General features: G+C 33.9%; 1 protein-coding gene across 2 annotated transcripts in view; it reads right to left on the reverse strand.

Moving 5' to 3' along the window:
• The window catches only part of FSTL5 (follistatin like 5), a 768631-nt gene that overhangs the window by 337891 nt on the left and 415110 nt on the right, over positions 1–15630 (reverse strand). For both annotated transcript variants that reach the window (XM_060653856.3, XM_060653855.3), the window contains exon 6: positions 2933–3053. In XM_060653856.3, coding sequence (XP_060509839.2) covers positions 2933–3053 — 121 coding nt within the window. The remainder of the gene's footprint in view (positions 1–2932; positions 3054–15630) is intronic.

Genomic DNA, 15630 nt, shown 5'->3' on the forward strand with positions numbered 1-15630 from the left:
ATAGATTGCTTTTCTCACTATTGTTACACATTTTTATTCATGACACTACCTTAGTATTTTATAATGCAGTGACTTTTTGAAATTATGCCATTATTAAAAGCCTGCCACTAAACTTCATAAAACCAAATTGGGTTTAGTTGTAAAGTATTATAATAGATGGAAAGAAAGAAATAGATATATGTTTTCTATTCAAGAAGTATAAATACTTTTTGCTAATGTAGACACTATCCACACAAATTAGTTCTTCTACCTCTAAGGGATCATTATATAGTCTGATGACCTATTTAAGCAAGGTGCAACACTGAAAATGTGATACTTTCCAGAAAATCGCTTGGTAAGACCACAAAGAATATTAAAATATTCCATATAATTCCAGCATTACTTAGAAAAACATTATCTTCTCTAAATGACTACATGAACATTATTTTATCATTGTTAAGGGATAGTTTTGCAATTACACAAAAAGGGAAAAAGCTCATAATACGATTGCTGATTGCCAAGTGCTTTCATTACTTAATATCTCTTTATGACTCAGAATATTAAAAATGTAGACCTTGGGTGTGATGCATAATTTTGACCTCATGGCAGAAACATTATAACATTCATTAAATTCATTGCCTTTACTATATATAATTTCCATAAAATTGTTACTTCTAAGAGTTAACCCAAATCATATAGATTTTTTTCCATCCAACTTCAACGGTTTCTAGTACAATTTAGCTCCTTCACAGACAACATTTTATTATTTCTCTATTGAATGCTTTTACTGATGATACAAATTTCTGAATTGCAAAATTTTCTTTATCAGAACAATATACTGATCTACCTTGCCTTCCTTAGCAACATCAAATCATATCTCAAAACACAGTATCATTTTTTTCCTGTGATAGGGTAAGCAGCAGCATTCTAGACAAGATTCTTATTTACTGATATTGCCAGGAATCATTATTCAGTCTTCGCTGTACTGTCATAAAAATAACATATTATTCCTACTTTATTTTTATTGTTTTAGTTTCTAGCTCCACCATTTCATCATCAACAATATTTAATAAAAATTCTCACAAACATCTATTTAATTATCTTACTGATGCTTGATAAATTGCATGCTATTAAAAATATGTTCTGCTCTTGCTACAAGTTTCAATTACTTTTATTTAGTCAAATCCAAGTATCCGCCTAGTAGAAGGGTGAGAGATTGGAGCTGGTAGATTAGACTGATTGTTTAATAAAACAAGTTAGTAAAATAATAATAATAATTTATGTATTTTCATAGAATTTCAATACTGGAACAGACCTTACAGTTGAATTAATTTCCGTAAATACCCTGGTATGTGATACACTTGAGTTTTTATTTATGCTATACATTTTTGTCCAGTTTCCCATCTTTTATTGCCCAAAGTCCATATCCACTCATCCTGGAGACTAATTCAGTTGCTACCACCTTCAAAAAGTCTTCGTGATTTCCCAAATTAGATTATATTCTAACTTACTTAATATTTTATGTAGTCCCTTCTGTGATGTGTATCTCTTTCTAGCTTATATATGGTATTTGTAAATTAATATATGACAATATTAATGTAATACAGATATAGAAGAATATAAATATAAATTCTTTTCTGATAAACCATAATATCTTCTCGTTGCCACCATGAGTACACAAAATAATTCCTATTACAGAGTGAAGTTTAGTGGAAAACACAAAGCCTTCACAGTCTGACATAGCTTTGATTATAAACTCAGCCACTTAGTTCTTAAGTTCTTTGTGTTTCAATTTCTTCTTACAAACGTAGAATAATAATGCTGCTTTCCTGTTGTTGTCTTTGAAAGGTGTCTATCCTTGATTGTGACATTTTTTAAGGGGTTAACTGTTTATAGAGTCACTCTGCATCTTGCTATCCTGCCTTTTAATTGAAAATGGAAATGCAATTTAATTAATCTGAAGAGCATACTGATATCTTGTCTTAAAGCTTCATCACCTGCAACTATTTCACATATATTATTTTGCTTTATCAAAACTTACATAAAATCTAATTTAATGTTTTAATATAAAATTATCATATGACAAGAACATTACTATTCATATTTATATGGATTTTCAGGAATTTAAGTAATTTCCATAATATCAGACCACTGATAGATGGAAGAGGCATAATTCAAAAGAGATCTTTTTACATCAAGTACATATCCTATTTCCTGTCTTTTTTGAAAGCAATATATAAATGTGCATATATATAACATTGAAGATAGAAAGATAGAAGAAAATACTGGTTTCAGTGCTGACTTAAATCCTGTTGAGCTTTGATTCTTTGGTGACTTATAAAGCATATATAAATCATATTTCATACATGATTTATAAAGCATATACAAATCATAAATCATATAAAGCATATCTATGCTTTATAAAGCATAAATAGTCGATTTAAAGAAGTATTTAAGCAATTTAAACATACGTAAATTATTCCAAAGTACCTTAATATAAATACAATTTTCCATTGTTATGCTAATTATTGTTAACATATATGCAAACTCTATCTACTAATCTACCTTGGTTTCCCTATAGTGTAAAAACAAAAAACGAAAAATAAAAAGTCACTGTGTAAATAATTAAATTGTTCTTGTTATACAGTGAAGAGTAGTCAAGTGCTACTACTCCCCCCAGACTTTAAAAACAGCATTGTGGAATTCACGTTTTCAATGAGAATCAGTAAGAACTGATATCCAGGGTTATCAAATATTTCCAGCTTTTCATTTTAGGATTACTGCATCCCTTAACTTTTACATATGTTTCAGTACACTTCAGCACTTTATCTTACTTACACCACTTCTCTTAATTTAAAAACAGCCTATACTCTCAGATCAAGCAACATTCTGGATTGTGTAAAGAAACAGGAAAATGAACGAAGAGGAATTAGAGAATGAATATTATACTCACGGAATGTTCTATAAAATTCTTCAAGAGCCAGGTGCTTGTCAGAGTTAAAATCATCGTATTTCAGTAGATCATACAAAGTACAATCAGAAAGATCCTTGCCAAGTTCTTCCTGTTTTATCACCTGACAAGGAAATTATAACCATACAATTATAACCGTCTTAACATTTCTATAGCATAATTAATCATACATAATAATCACTTAGTGATTACTAAGTCTGCAGTCATTTTAAGTCTGCAGTAGGGCAAAAAACTGTACCTATGAAAAATCCTGATTTTCAGTTACTGGACAATTATTTTGAACCATTCCAAAGGTATAAAGTTAAAAAGTTAAGATAGGTACTTAGAATTGTCCAAACTTTCTAATACAAAAATCTCATAGTAGGTCCCAGAAAATCTGAGCTTTACAAGGACATTTTGTATTTCACTCATTTTCTTTGCTCCATTTATAGTGACTCAAAGAAATATCTCCACATGAAAATTGCCTCCTACGTCTCAGTGACCTTTGTCAAAAGAAAACAGGGCTCTTTCTCAACAAAAATAGTGAGATCGTTTGTTCCAACTTTCATCTTCAAATTATTTGTGAAAAATGAAGTTAGATGTTTTGTTTTTTTTTCTCTGCCCAAACTCCTCCTCAGCTGGAAGTTAAGCCATTTGGGATTGTGCATTAACTCCCTCGGTCACAAAAGAGCTATTAAGCAAATGACTGTTTCCAGGAGCCAGAGAGAATTAATGCACCAATTGATGATGAAAATCCATCCAAGTGTGGGTGAGAAAAATCATCAAACTGCTTTTCTTCTCTGTGCTCTGTCCTATGGACTGAGGCCGTAGCTTTTTTTATACTCTACTGATTTGACTATTGTGTCTCACATAAAAGAGCTCCCCAAGATTTTTCAAACATTCCTATCCATCTGGGTGGCTGCATAGCTGTGTCCATAGCTTTTCACATTCTCTCACATACAGAGACAGTATTTCACATTGTTGGAGCTGTGCATTATAGTTGTGTTTTTTCATCTTCTTTTAAGTTTTATTTATTTTGAGAGACAGAGGACTCAAGTGGAGGAGGGGCAGAGAGGGAGAGAGGGAGAATCCCAAGCAGACTCCTCACTGTCAGCACAGAGCCCAAAGTGGGGCTCGAACTCATGAACTCTAAGATCATGACCTGAGCCAAAGTCAGTCGCTTAACCAACTGAGCCACCCCGGTGCCTGTAGTGTGTGCTTTTTTTAAAAAAAGGTGGTGCCATGTAATTAGAAAATGCAAGCTCTGAAGTCAGCCAGCTCTGGCTTCTGCACCTGCCAATGGCACTTAATATAGCTCTATAATTTCTGGCAAATTATTTAACCTTTCCTCAGTTAGGAATAACAGATAGTAACATTTATCTCTTATGGCTATTGTGAAGATCATATTTATAGACATGTATACACACACACATACACACACATATACATGCACACATACACACATAGTTAGATGTAAGACAACATATAACACATAGTTAAAAGTAATCATTTTAAGTTAAAAATAATGATTTTTTAAATATAATGTGCTTTTTATTCAAATAATTCACTGCAGATTTCCACGCCAGCTTGCACAAGCTCTGTTGTGTGTTCACAGTGTGAATCCAGACTTTCTTTGTTATATCAATAGCAGATCAGTGATACTAGTTTCAAAAGATTCTCAGATGCTATTGACTATTTTTTTTTTAAATAACCCTTTGGGGAACACTTCTATGTTAAAAGTTCAGTTTTGCCTGAGTGCGGATGAGCTATAGAGGTAGCTCTGAGGATGGAGCTTAGCATATGTATCACTAGAGCCTCTGGCCCTCTTCTGTAGCCACCTGAGTGGTTTAGCAATGATGACACATAGACGTTGCTAAATATAACTTCTACAATATACTGGGCTCTCTATTCTTGTGTTATATATTCACATTTCATTGGTTAAGCCGATGTTTGCTGCCTTGGAGGGGGAAAATAGGCAAAACATTTATCTGCTTTAATTGATCCACATAAATAGATGTTGTTGAGAGTGAGTATTAAGCCCTACACTTTTGCATAGTCCAGCTGTAGGGATTAACAAAACTACCTAACGGCTGAAGCCATTTCTCCTATAAGCCTAATGAGAAAACTAATACTGCTTTTCTATTTAGAAGGCAACAGAGCTCTCAGTCATTCTCCATCTGTTATTTGTTAGATCATGGAAAATGACTTTCCCTGGGTGGTAGTGGGGGGGGTGGTGGTGGCATATTTCATTTTACCTCACTATGCTCTTCCTAAAGTTCTGCAATGCTAGCATAATGGTAATTTTAAGGATGCAGTGACACTCAGGCTTGGTGTATTCAGGTATTTTAATAATATTTCTCAGTAATTTTTATTCTCATACATGTTCATAAAGAGAAGGAGATGGAAAAACCTGGAGAAAATATTCATCATTTTATGTCTCATATTTTCTATTTTAATAGTTTACTCAGATTAAATCATGTCTAATTAGACAAAGAGAATGAACTTCTACCTTTTTTTCTGAATGCTGGCTTAAGACTAGCTTGATCTTGATTTGATCTTGATCTTGATTTGATCATGATTATACAACTTAAGCTGGACCTGCTGTTTCAATTAGTGTGCCCTAGCAAAGCAAATGGTTCTGGCTAGGAAATTTTCTAAACAAACAAACAAACAAACAAAAAACCCTCTTCACCTATACTGGACCATGCCCATATATAGGAGACAGGAGATTTGTCTCTCATCATCAATAGTTCAAGTATATATTTTTTTCATTTATTCCATTTTTTGGCCAATAAAACAGCCTACTTAAAAACATACTTCCTAGTTACTTCTTCTCCCCTTTAGAATGCCTGATGGGAGCTGAGTAGTCTGGTGTATTCCAAATGAGGAGGGTACTTTCCTAAGACCTCTTAACCAGCATAGAGAAATGGTTTTAAATAACTAGAGCTTTGATCATGTTTGACTGTCTGCAAGAAAGTATGATAGAGGAGTGCCTGGATGGTTCAGTCAGCTAAGCATCTGACACTTGATTTTGGCTCAGGTCATTATCTCATGATTCATGAGATCAAGCCCTGAGGTACTCTGTGCTGACAGTGCAGAGTCTGCTTGGGATTCTCTCTCTCCCTCTCCTCTACCCCTAAATAAATAAATAAATAAATAAATAAATAAATAACTTAAAAAAAAATAAAATATGATAGAAAATAAGCAGATTTCCTTCCCAAGTGCACAGTAATACATTAAGCACTCTTTGGAACAGAGGATCCAAACTTGTAGGGCTTTCATAGTTGCCTGCATTTCTTTTGTTTATTTCTGCCATTGGCTTTCAAAACTTCCAGTCTAGTTTCCTCAAAACACTCATGTTATTTCTGAACTAGAGATCATGACAGAGCCAGATGCACAAATGTTATCTAAGTATCCTACAATAAAGCTTTAGTCTAGGAGGTGACTCATAATTTTATTTGTTATCTATTGTAAAATATTGAGTATGTTTTCCAAATTTACCAGTGCTTTGGTGAACTCTCTAAGGCTAAAATAATGATAATAATAATTAAATTAAAGATTCTCACTTTCTTTAATGATCAAAAATCAAGTTACATGAATATTCTGCTCCACAGAGATGAGTCAGTGTGACAAAATAGAAGTATTAGCAGAATGTATGCCATCCAGGGAGCTCAGATACACAGTATTCCAGAGGGGTACATATTTAATTTCAAAGTAACAGAACTGTTAAAGTTGCATGAAGAATTATAACTCAGGAATGATTCAATGTTTTGATACTGTATTCTCTTTTGTCCCCAAACAGGAAAACAAAACAAAACAAAACAAAACAAAAAACTGTTCCTCCCCAAACTAAACTATTCTCCTTATCATTCTGCTTCATTTGTTTATTCAAGTATCCATTCAACAAATCATTTTTGAAAATCTACTATTTTCAGACACTTTCCTAGACTCTGATAATAGCCAATAAGATAGATAAGAAACCCTCTTTTGTGAAATTTATATGCTAGTAGAAGGGAACAAATAAATATATAAGTAAAATATATAGTATGTCAGATAACAATTTATTTAAAGATAAATAAAACTGGAATTAAAAAAAAAGGAAAATGCCAGAGGTAGGTGTAGAGGATTGTCTCCCTGCTATATATATATATATATATATATGAATATATATATCCCTGTATGAATATTGGTTTTCCAGGAATATATCATGACTTGGAAATCAAAGATTATTATATTGACTCTCATAAAAGAGATATAATATATCCATAATTTTGATGGTCTCAAGTCAGATCATGGTAATGAGTCTATGGGCATGAGGGCATAGGAGTACAATGAAGTAGAATCTTCCAGTTCTATGTCTTTTTCTTTATTCTTCTTTGTGGAAACAGGGAAAAACAGCAACTGTAAACTCATGGAAAGATACACCACTCAAAATTTCAAGCGTTCATCAGAGGATGAGCGCTTCCTTATCCTTTGCAAGCTGTTTCTCCTCAAACTAATCATGACCACGTCACAATCACAGTGGTCTTAGTAGATCAGAGTTCAGTGTTCCTCCATTTTAAAGAAAGTACATCACATTTGTGAAGTTGAGGAGAAGACGATATATTCAGTCTTTACTTGGCAAATATGTAGATTACATCAAAACTTAAGGGTCAGGAAATAAATATACTTTTTTTAGAAATATGTATCTTTAGGCATTATCTTTAAGCCTCTCCCATACACTCACTATGGGTTGGCTTCCCTACTACTTAGTTCTCTGAATATCTCCTATTTGACTTCCTTCTTCTCTCCTTCTCTCCCTTCCCCCTTCCTTTTTCTTTTTAACAACTGACATGTGCATAGAAATGTGCTACAGTTTTGGAGATACAGTAGTAAAAAAGAATGGCATAGTTTTTGTCCTCATAGAGTTAATTTTCTAGAGAGAATGTGTGGGAACAGGCAAATAATTAAATAAACAAAATAATTACAGATTTCCAACAGTGCTCTAAAAATAAGGTGCAAGGACGAGAGTAAAAAACTAACATTACAAATTATAATTGTTTAATCATATATAACTGATGCTATCATACAATAGGTGTGTTAGAAGAAAAGGATCACATAAAAATTAATTACATCTTTCAAGTTGTCTTTAGGTTTCCTAACATCCATAACACATTAGAAAACGTTTAAAAAATCAATAGGGCCAACATGAATTCTTTTGAAAAATTCACTGAAGAGATAACATTATTCAACCCGTGGTGGGAAGAAAAAATACCTTATTTTGAAGACATCCTATATGGCTCACAGGGATTCTCTGAATATGAATGCCAAATTTTTAAAAGCACGTTAACATTCTAAAGGAAAGATGCTATAAAAGATATGTTTAAATTTTTTAAGACAAAATTTTAATTTTCCAATTGTCTTGTGCATATTATGAACAACATTAAAAAAAAAGAGTATTTGAAACTAGTTACTAATGTTTCCAGATAGAATTGGAAGTACTGTTTCTTAATTGTAGCCCCAAGCTGCACCCAAACCAACAATTAGGGGCCCCACTTTTCTGTTAAGTGCTAACTGTTGCTATTATTATTATTCTGAAATCTTTAGCGCTTCAAAGGAAATTGCCAGTACTACTAAGATCTACCTACTGGCCTTGCTACTACCATTCTCAGTCAAATACCTGGTTTCTGCTGCCTTATTTTGTATACCAGAAAGTTCATGGGGTTTTAAATGTTAAATAGGATTAATTACCATGGCATTTCCCGGAAGTTCTCACTTATCTCCCTTTTCTAGCCATACAAGTGCTTATTTGTTTGTATTTAGTTTGTTCCCACCAAAATAGCTTTTTATCCATTAGACAAAACAATTCTTACCAATCTTATAGTAAATAAATATGTTGACTAGAAACCAGAACCTCTTAAAAAGCCTTTAAAATTGTAATAGGCTTTATCAACTCAAAATAAAGATTAACTGCCCATTCCCTATCTAACAGCTCTAATAATTTCTAAAGAAAATTGGTATGTACAAAGGTTGCAAAAACATCATTGCCCTGCCCATCCTGATAGCTTAAAAATATCTAGTCTTATTTATTCTTGCTTTTTATTTAATTTCGTAAATGTATTCACATATGGTAGTCATTGAGCAAATAGCATTTTAAGTCAAATATGTATAACGTAATAATCTAAATCCTGTGAACAAGTAGCTCTTTTTATTATTTTAATAAAGAGTTGGCATGTGTGCACATTAGGGAAATATTTCATTCTAATATGCATGCCTAATGTGAATCAGCTTATTAAGATGACAGAATCTAAATGAAGAAAGTGCTAAATCAATATACTCAATACAGTTGCTTATTTAAACTCAGAATCACAAGGGAATGATTTTGCTTACTTAAATTCCACGGGTGGTTATTTTATGAAATAGGGAGAGGCCAAAAGAGTAGATTTTCCAAGCTGTTAGCACTATTTCACTTTAAGAACCCTATGTTTGCTGCTCTAAACAAGGAAGCCCTTAGACGGAGTTGGCTCTAATGTCCTGGTGCCTATGTAAACAACCCAAAATCTAGGCCTGTAAATGCCTCAATGTTTCAAAACTCACAACCAATCACAAATAGGATGTGTTAAGCTACAGGGAATCAATGATTTCCTGCCTTACTTTGCTCTCTCCTTTCTCTATAGAAGCTTTCCCCTAGTTCCCCTCAGTAGAGTGCTTCTAACCACTTCTGATTTGGCATTGCTGGATTCAAATCAACTTTTCCTCCAATAAACTCTGGAAATGAACACCTGGTTGGCTCAATGAGTTAATTCACTGGCTCTTTATTTCTGTTCCAGGCCATAATCTCACGGTTGGTCAGTTCAAGCCCCAAGACCTGCTCTGTGCTGACAGCAGGGAGCCTGCCTGGGATTCTCCCTTTCCTCTCTCTCTGGCCCTCCCCATGCACTCTCTCTCTCTCTCTCTCTTTCTCTCTTTCTCTCAAAAATAAACTTAAAAGATAAAATAAACCCTTAAAATTTTAATATGTTTCAATATACCCATCTTTTAACACTGCTAACAATTCAAAGATGCCATTCTGCCAGGTGAAGTCTGCCTATGTATTCCCTCATCTTACTCTATCAAACATATTACACCACAGTGCAAAACACAGTTGTCCATTCTCCTCTAAGGAGCAATCTGGACAAATTCCTTTGTCCTATGTGACCCTATGAAACCCAAGTTTCCCTATATTGCTTTGCATATTTCCTTCTCTGACTCAATCTCCATTCTTTTCTAACTCAAACCCATCATAATGACCTCTGGAAATCCTGCTTCTGGTCAAAAAACTCTTCACCTCCATTTCTTATAAAGACATGTAATCCATGCACACTAACTTTAAGAAATTCTGGCTGCCCCTGAAGAAAATCACTTGTAAAATAATTTTAACAATTGGTGGCCAATTTTTCTCTCATATCCATTTTACCTCAGCGAGGAAGATGGGTCAATAACTAAATGGTTCCCTACTGGCACTTCTGGATTATTTCCTCCTCCCAAACCAAGTCTTCATTAGATAGATACAAAGATGAGAGAGATGGTAGGTATAGATAGATAGGTAGATAGATAGATTGATCGATCAACAATAGATTGATAGAGAGCTAGAACCTACTTTGGATCTCAGGCCATTCAGCTACATAGTTCTCTCCTATTCTCTCCCCATAATTCACAAATAAATTTAACTGCTGATTCACAATATTTCTGCCCACCTTTTTTTTTTTAATTTTTTTTTTTTTTTTTTTTTTGAGAGAGAGAGAAACAGAGTACGAGTGGAAGAGGGGCAAAAATAGAGGGAGACACAGAATCCGAAGCAGACTCCAGACTCTGAGTTGTCAGCACAGAGCCGAGGTGGGGCTTGAGCTCACAGACTGCCAGATCATGACCTAAACCGAAGTCGAATGCTCAACTGACTGAGCCACCCTGGCACCCCTATTTCTGTCTACCTTAACTCTTTAATATTCTCTGTGGTTTCCATATACACATGAATAAGCCACCCAGAACAGTTCTGAGCTCCTTTTGACAACAAATGCTCATTAACTTTCACACTTCCAGTGACCTTTCCCTACATGCCAGACTGCCAGAAGGAACATACTCATACCTCAGGTCTCTTCATCCTGAAATCCTGATTTCAAGCATTACACATTCATGTCTGTTTTAGAAACAATCTGTGTTCTTAAAACCACAAATGTGTCACTATGAAACTGACTACCTGACTACACTAGTCATATATACAGCGCTTAGGGGAGATAACAGGTTTGTGATCATCCTTTGGAAAAAAAAATTATGTTTGTTGAGGCTTTTGCAGTAAGCTATTATTCTATGAGTCATACATTGGAGTATGATAAGCCAATTTGGAGCATATTGTTAGAACAATTTTCATTGAAGCAGGCATTAGTAAAGCTCAGATTTCTCCAAAGAGAGCAGTGAATTCTCACTTTGGGAGAAGGTAATTTAAGAGAAGCAAGAGAGAGAGAGAGAGATCCAGGTAATAGAGATGAACGTTAGAGATTTGCTTAGATGTGGGGAGGAGCTAAGGTAAAACACCAAACAAGCGAGGGTCACACCTTACTAGAATGGTCCTCAGGAAAAGGCAGAACATTTGGGTTTGCATTTAGTACACAGGATTGGTTACCAGCGCAGACCATTCAGTTCTATAACCTCATTATGAATGGGATCCGGGCACTATGGCATAGATTTGAGAAGATATAGAACCACTAGACCAAAGTAAGTTCCCATTTACCTGTTTTCAATAGAGGATAGACATTTAAAGAAAAAAAATACAAAAAAAAATTTTAATGTGATTGAAATATTACCTTTATCATACAGTAATTAAGACACATGGGAGAGGAGACAATAATAATCTGTTTTGTTCCTACAAAAAAACTTTGATAGATATCCCACTTTTCTTCCCTAACACCATGTCCATGTCATTTGGAAAAACAGAAATACTCACCCCAGGGGTAAGAGTGGACAATGCACTTGAGGAAATAGAGATAGATATGACTTAATTGGGCTCTGAGGGTGTAAAAAATAGGGCAGAAGATGGAGGCTAGGGATTTCTTTTTGTTTCGAGAATTGATGATACATTTCTCCCTGAGGGAAGAGTATGATAGATACTGGTTTTTGATGTTGTTGTAGTATTCTATAACTTGTCATTAGTTTTTTTAACTAAGGTAGATGTTGGCATCTGTGGAATGTGATATATTTGGTCATACATATTTAGAAGGAGAATCTAAAATAGAACATATTGTGTTGCATGACAAATAATTTGGAGCCCCCAGGGAAAACTGAGGTTGAGAGATAGACTTGGCACTGTATCAGTGGTGCAGGTAATGAAAACCACACCATGGACAGAGTACAAGGAAAGGAAAAGTGTACAAAGTGCTGGATCTAAACTGGATTTCAATTTGGGATTTGTGTAATTTGTGATGTAAACACTCGCATATATATAGTGGAGCTCAAATAGAAGTACAAAGGAGACAACAGACATCTGCATTATGGCAATAACCCAATAGTATCATTACCATTATTACTAAAATTACGATTACTCAGTTACTCTAATCTGGTACTGAGGATTTAATAATTCATGCCAGCTATATGAGATAAATGTGTAACCACTTCAAATGAGATGGGCAAAATAAAAACATGCCATCATTTATTTTTTCTAATTTCTTGAGATAACCAAAACTACTCTTCTTTTGCAAGAACTATTGTTTTTTCTCATTGTAAAAGTTGGTATTAAAACTTTTGTATGTTTAATAATGTGTGTATAAATTTCTGGGTTATAATGACTGTAAACTAATGGTATTTAAGTTGTTATCACCTACCATCCAAGCATAAATATTAAAAAGTTGCAAGGGATGAACATAGGGTAAATATTATTCAATCGCTCAATTACTAACTTAAGTGTATGTACCCACTTTATTTCCATTATCATCCATGACATTCACATGAAAGTTAGATTTGAAAATACAGTTATAACTAACACACTCTATTTTGTATGTGCTAGTCATGCTTCTAAGAAGCTGACACATTCTAAATGATGTGTGTGTGTGTGTGTGTGTGTGTGTGTGTGTGTGTGTGACATCAAATTTACGCAGTAGGTACTAGTATCATTGCCTATATATAAAATGAGTCTCAGAAACTTTAAATAACTTGCCAAAGGTTAACAGGTCATAAGTAAGAGATGTTATTTGAACCCAAGCTCTATAATAACAGTTCTTAACCACTACACTTTGATCATAAAAAAGATTATTTTGAAAAAAAATATACTAGGACTTCATCACTTGGGACCCACTCACTCCTTTCCATCTGAACATTCTCTTTAGATCTTCTGAAATGAATATACCATCTCAATCTTTTTTGATTTTTTTCTTCTGGATCTTCAACTACCAATGACAAATCTACAAGTGTACTATCATAAATTTTATCAACTTCATAAAAATTATTTTAAAAGTCCAAAATTTCACTTCGCTATCAATTTGTATTTCATACTTGAATATTTTCAACATAAGAACATTAGCCCCAGACTGGAAGACTAAACATAGAGTTACAGATGTTTATGTTATTAAGCTAGAGTGGTAAAGAGATGGATTGAATGTGATTTATTTCTATAACCAGTCAGTTCATTTTAGCAAATATTTTCTTGCTATAACATGTTGTTAACTGTGATTCTAAAGGTCCTACTCTTTTAACTATTAATTTTTTAATGTATTTTCTCTCAATTAGACAGGCCTCTGTGTTCTAATTTACATGAAAATCTGTAAGATTCTCCATTCATTATGGGGAATAAAAATAGAATGTGGGTAGCCAGCTTTCATGCTACAATTATAAAACCTCAAAGTCAAATTATATTCTTTAATTTTTACTTGTCACTGGCAGTATCTTACATTTCTGTTAATAATATCTTATAAATTATTAATAGACACCATTAAGATCCTTTCCCTTTTTACTCTTCTAAGTTAAATTATTTGAAAATTCCATATTAAATGATGGTATTATATGTTTCTGCATTTATTAATAAAACCGTATGTATTATTGGTTATAATACTTGCAAAAGATCTTTAAAAAGTACCTGAAATCTAAAAATACTACCATCAAAACAGTATTTGTGCCATTCATATCTAGGTGTTTATTATATTTTTTCAAGATTACTTGTTACAACCTTCTGTTTTTCTTGTCGTTGTTGTTTAAGTTCTGTGTTTTTGTTTATGTTGTTTTTTTCATAGTTGATTATTTACAGATGAGATACTGACATTTTCACAACACACTAGGTGGGAATGACTTATGTAGTATGGGATGTATTCAGAAGGAAGCCAGTAAATCTCCCAAATCTTTCCTTGCTTGTACCTCATGGATGGCCAAGAAAGAAATGGGTTTCTGAAGACGACTTTCAGATGAATTGGAAGGGGACTTTTCAGACATAAAGTGAGTCCAAATCAAAGGTAACAGAGAAAACACAACTAAATTTGGTAGCAGATAAACTTCATTATGAGTTGAGTTGTATCTTCTCAACAGATATTTTAAAGACCTAATCCTGAGGACCTCAGAACATAACATTTTGTGTTTTTTGGAAATAGGGTTGTTGAAGAGATAACTAGATAACTGAAAATGAGGTGATGCTGGAGTAGGGTGGCCCCTTATCCAATATGACTGGTGTCCTTCAAGCAAAGGCAATGTGTTGTGAAGACAGGCACACCAAGTATGGTATATGACTGCAGAGGCAGATTTTGTTTGTTTGTTTATTTATTTTGAGAGAGAGAGAGAAAGAGAGAGAGAGAGAGAGAGAGAGAGAGAGAGAGAGAGAGAGAATGAATAGGGAAGGAGCAGAGAGAGAGAGAGAGAGAGAGAGAGAATCCCAAGGAGGCTCTGTGTTGACAGCGGGATCTCATGAACTATAAGATCATGACCTGAGCCAAAATAAAGGGTGGGCTGCTTAACCCACTGAGCCACCCAAGCGCCCTGAGGCTGAATGATGTTATCTACAAGCCAAGGAATGCCAAAGAATGCCTAGCTCTACCTGAAGCTGAAAAAGACAAGCAAAGATCCTCCCCCAGTTACTTCAGAGGGAGCATGGCTTAGCCAACTCCTTGGTTTTAGACTTTGAGCCCCTAGAACTGAAGGACAGGTTGATATAGCCACCCACATTCTGTTATTTTGTAATGGCTGCCTAGGAAACAAATACTAACTTGAATGTAGCATAAACTTGAAATAGGTATAAAGTGCTGTGACTGCCATTTTCTAGTGAGTAGCAGTTTTCCATTTGGATTTAGATGTAGGTACTATGATAATAACTGGATTTCGTCAGATCATGTTTTGTACCCAACCAGTGGTTACAATGATGTAGATACATTAATAAAAACTAATAAATACATGTAAAATATGTAATATATAATAATATATAATACACAAAATAAAAGCAAAAGCAAAACCACAATATATTCCAATATGTCAGGCCCACACAGACCAAGGTGACATGACTGAATTATATTTTCATTTTAATTAACTAGTCACTTCTTATCATTACTATAAATATAAAATTCTAAAGAGTTTCATTCTTGAAAAATAAATCATGAGGTAAATGATAACATAGGTATCTTAATTAAAAATTTTCTGATTTTACTCTAAAATTCCAGAGTTCAATTATTTAAATCCCAATGCCTGGATTTAGTAACTTCTCAATAAATGCACGCTAA

This window comes from Panthera onca, chromosome B1, assembly GCF_046562875.1.
Source record: "Panthera onca isolate mPanOnc1 chromosome B1, mPanOnc1 haplotype 2, whole genome shotgun sequence".
NCBI classification, from domain to species: Eukaryota; Metazoa; Chordata; class Mammalia; order Carnivora; family Felidae; genus Panthera; species Panthera onca.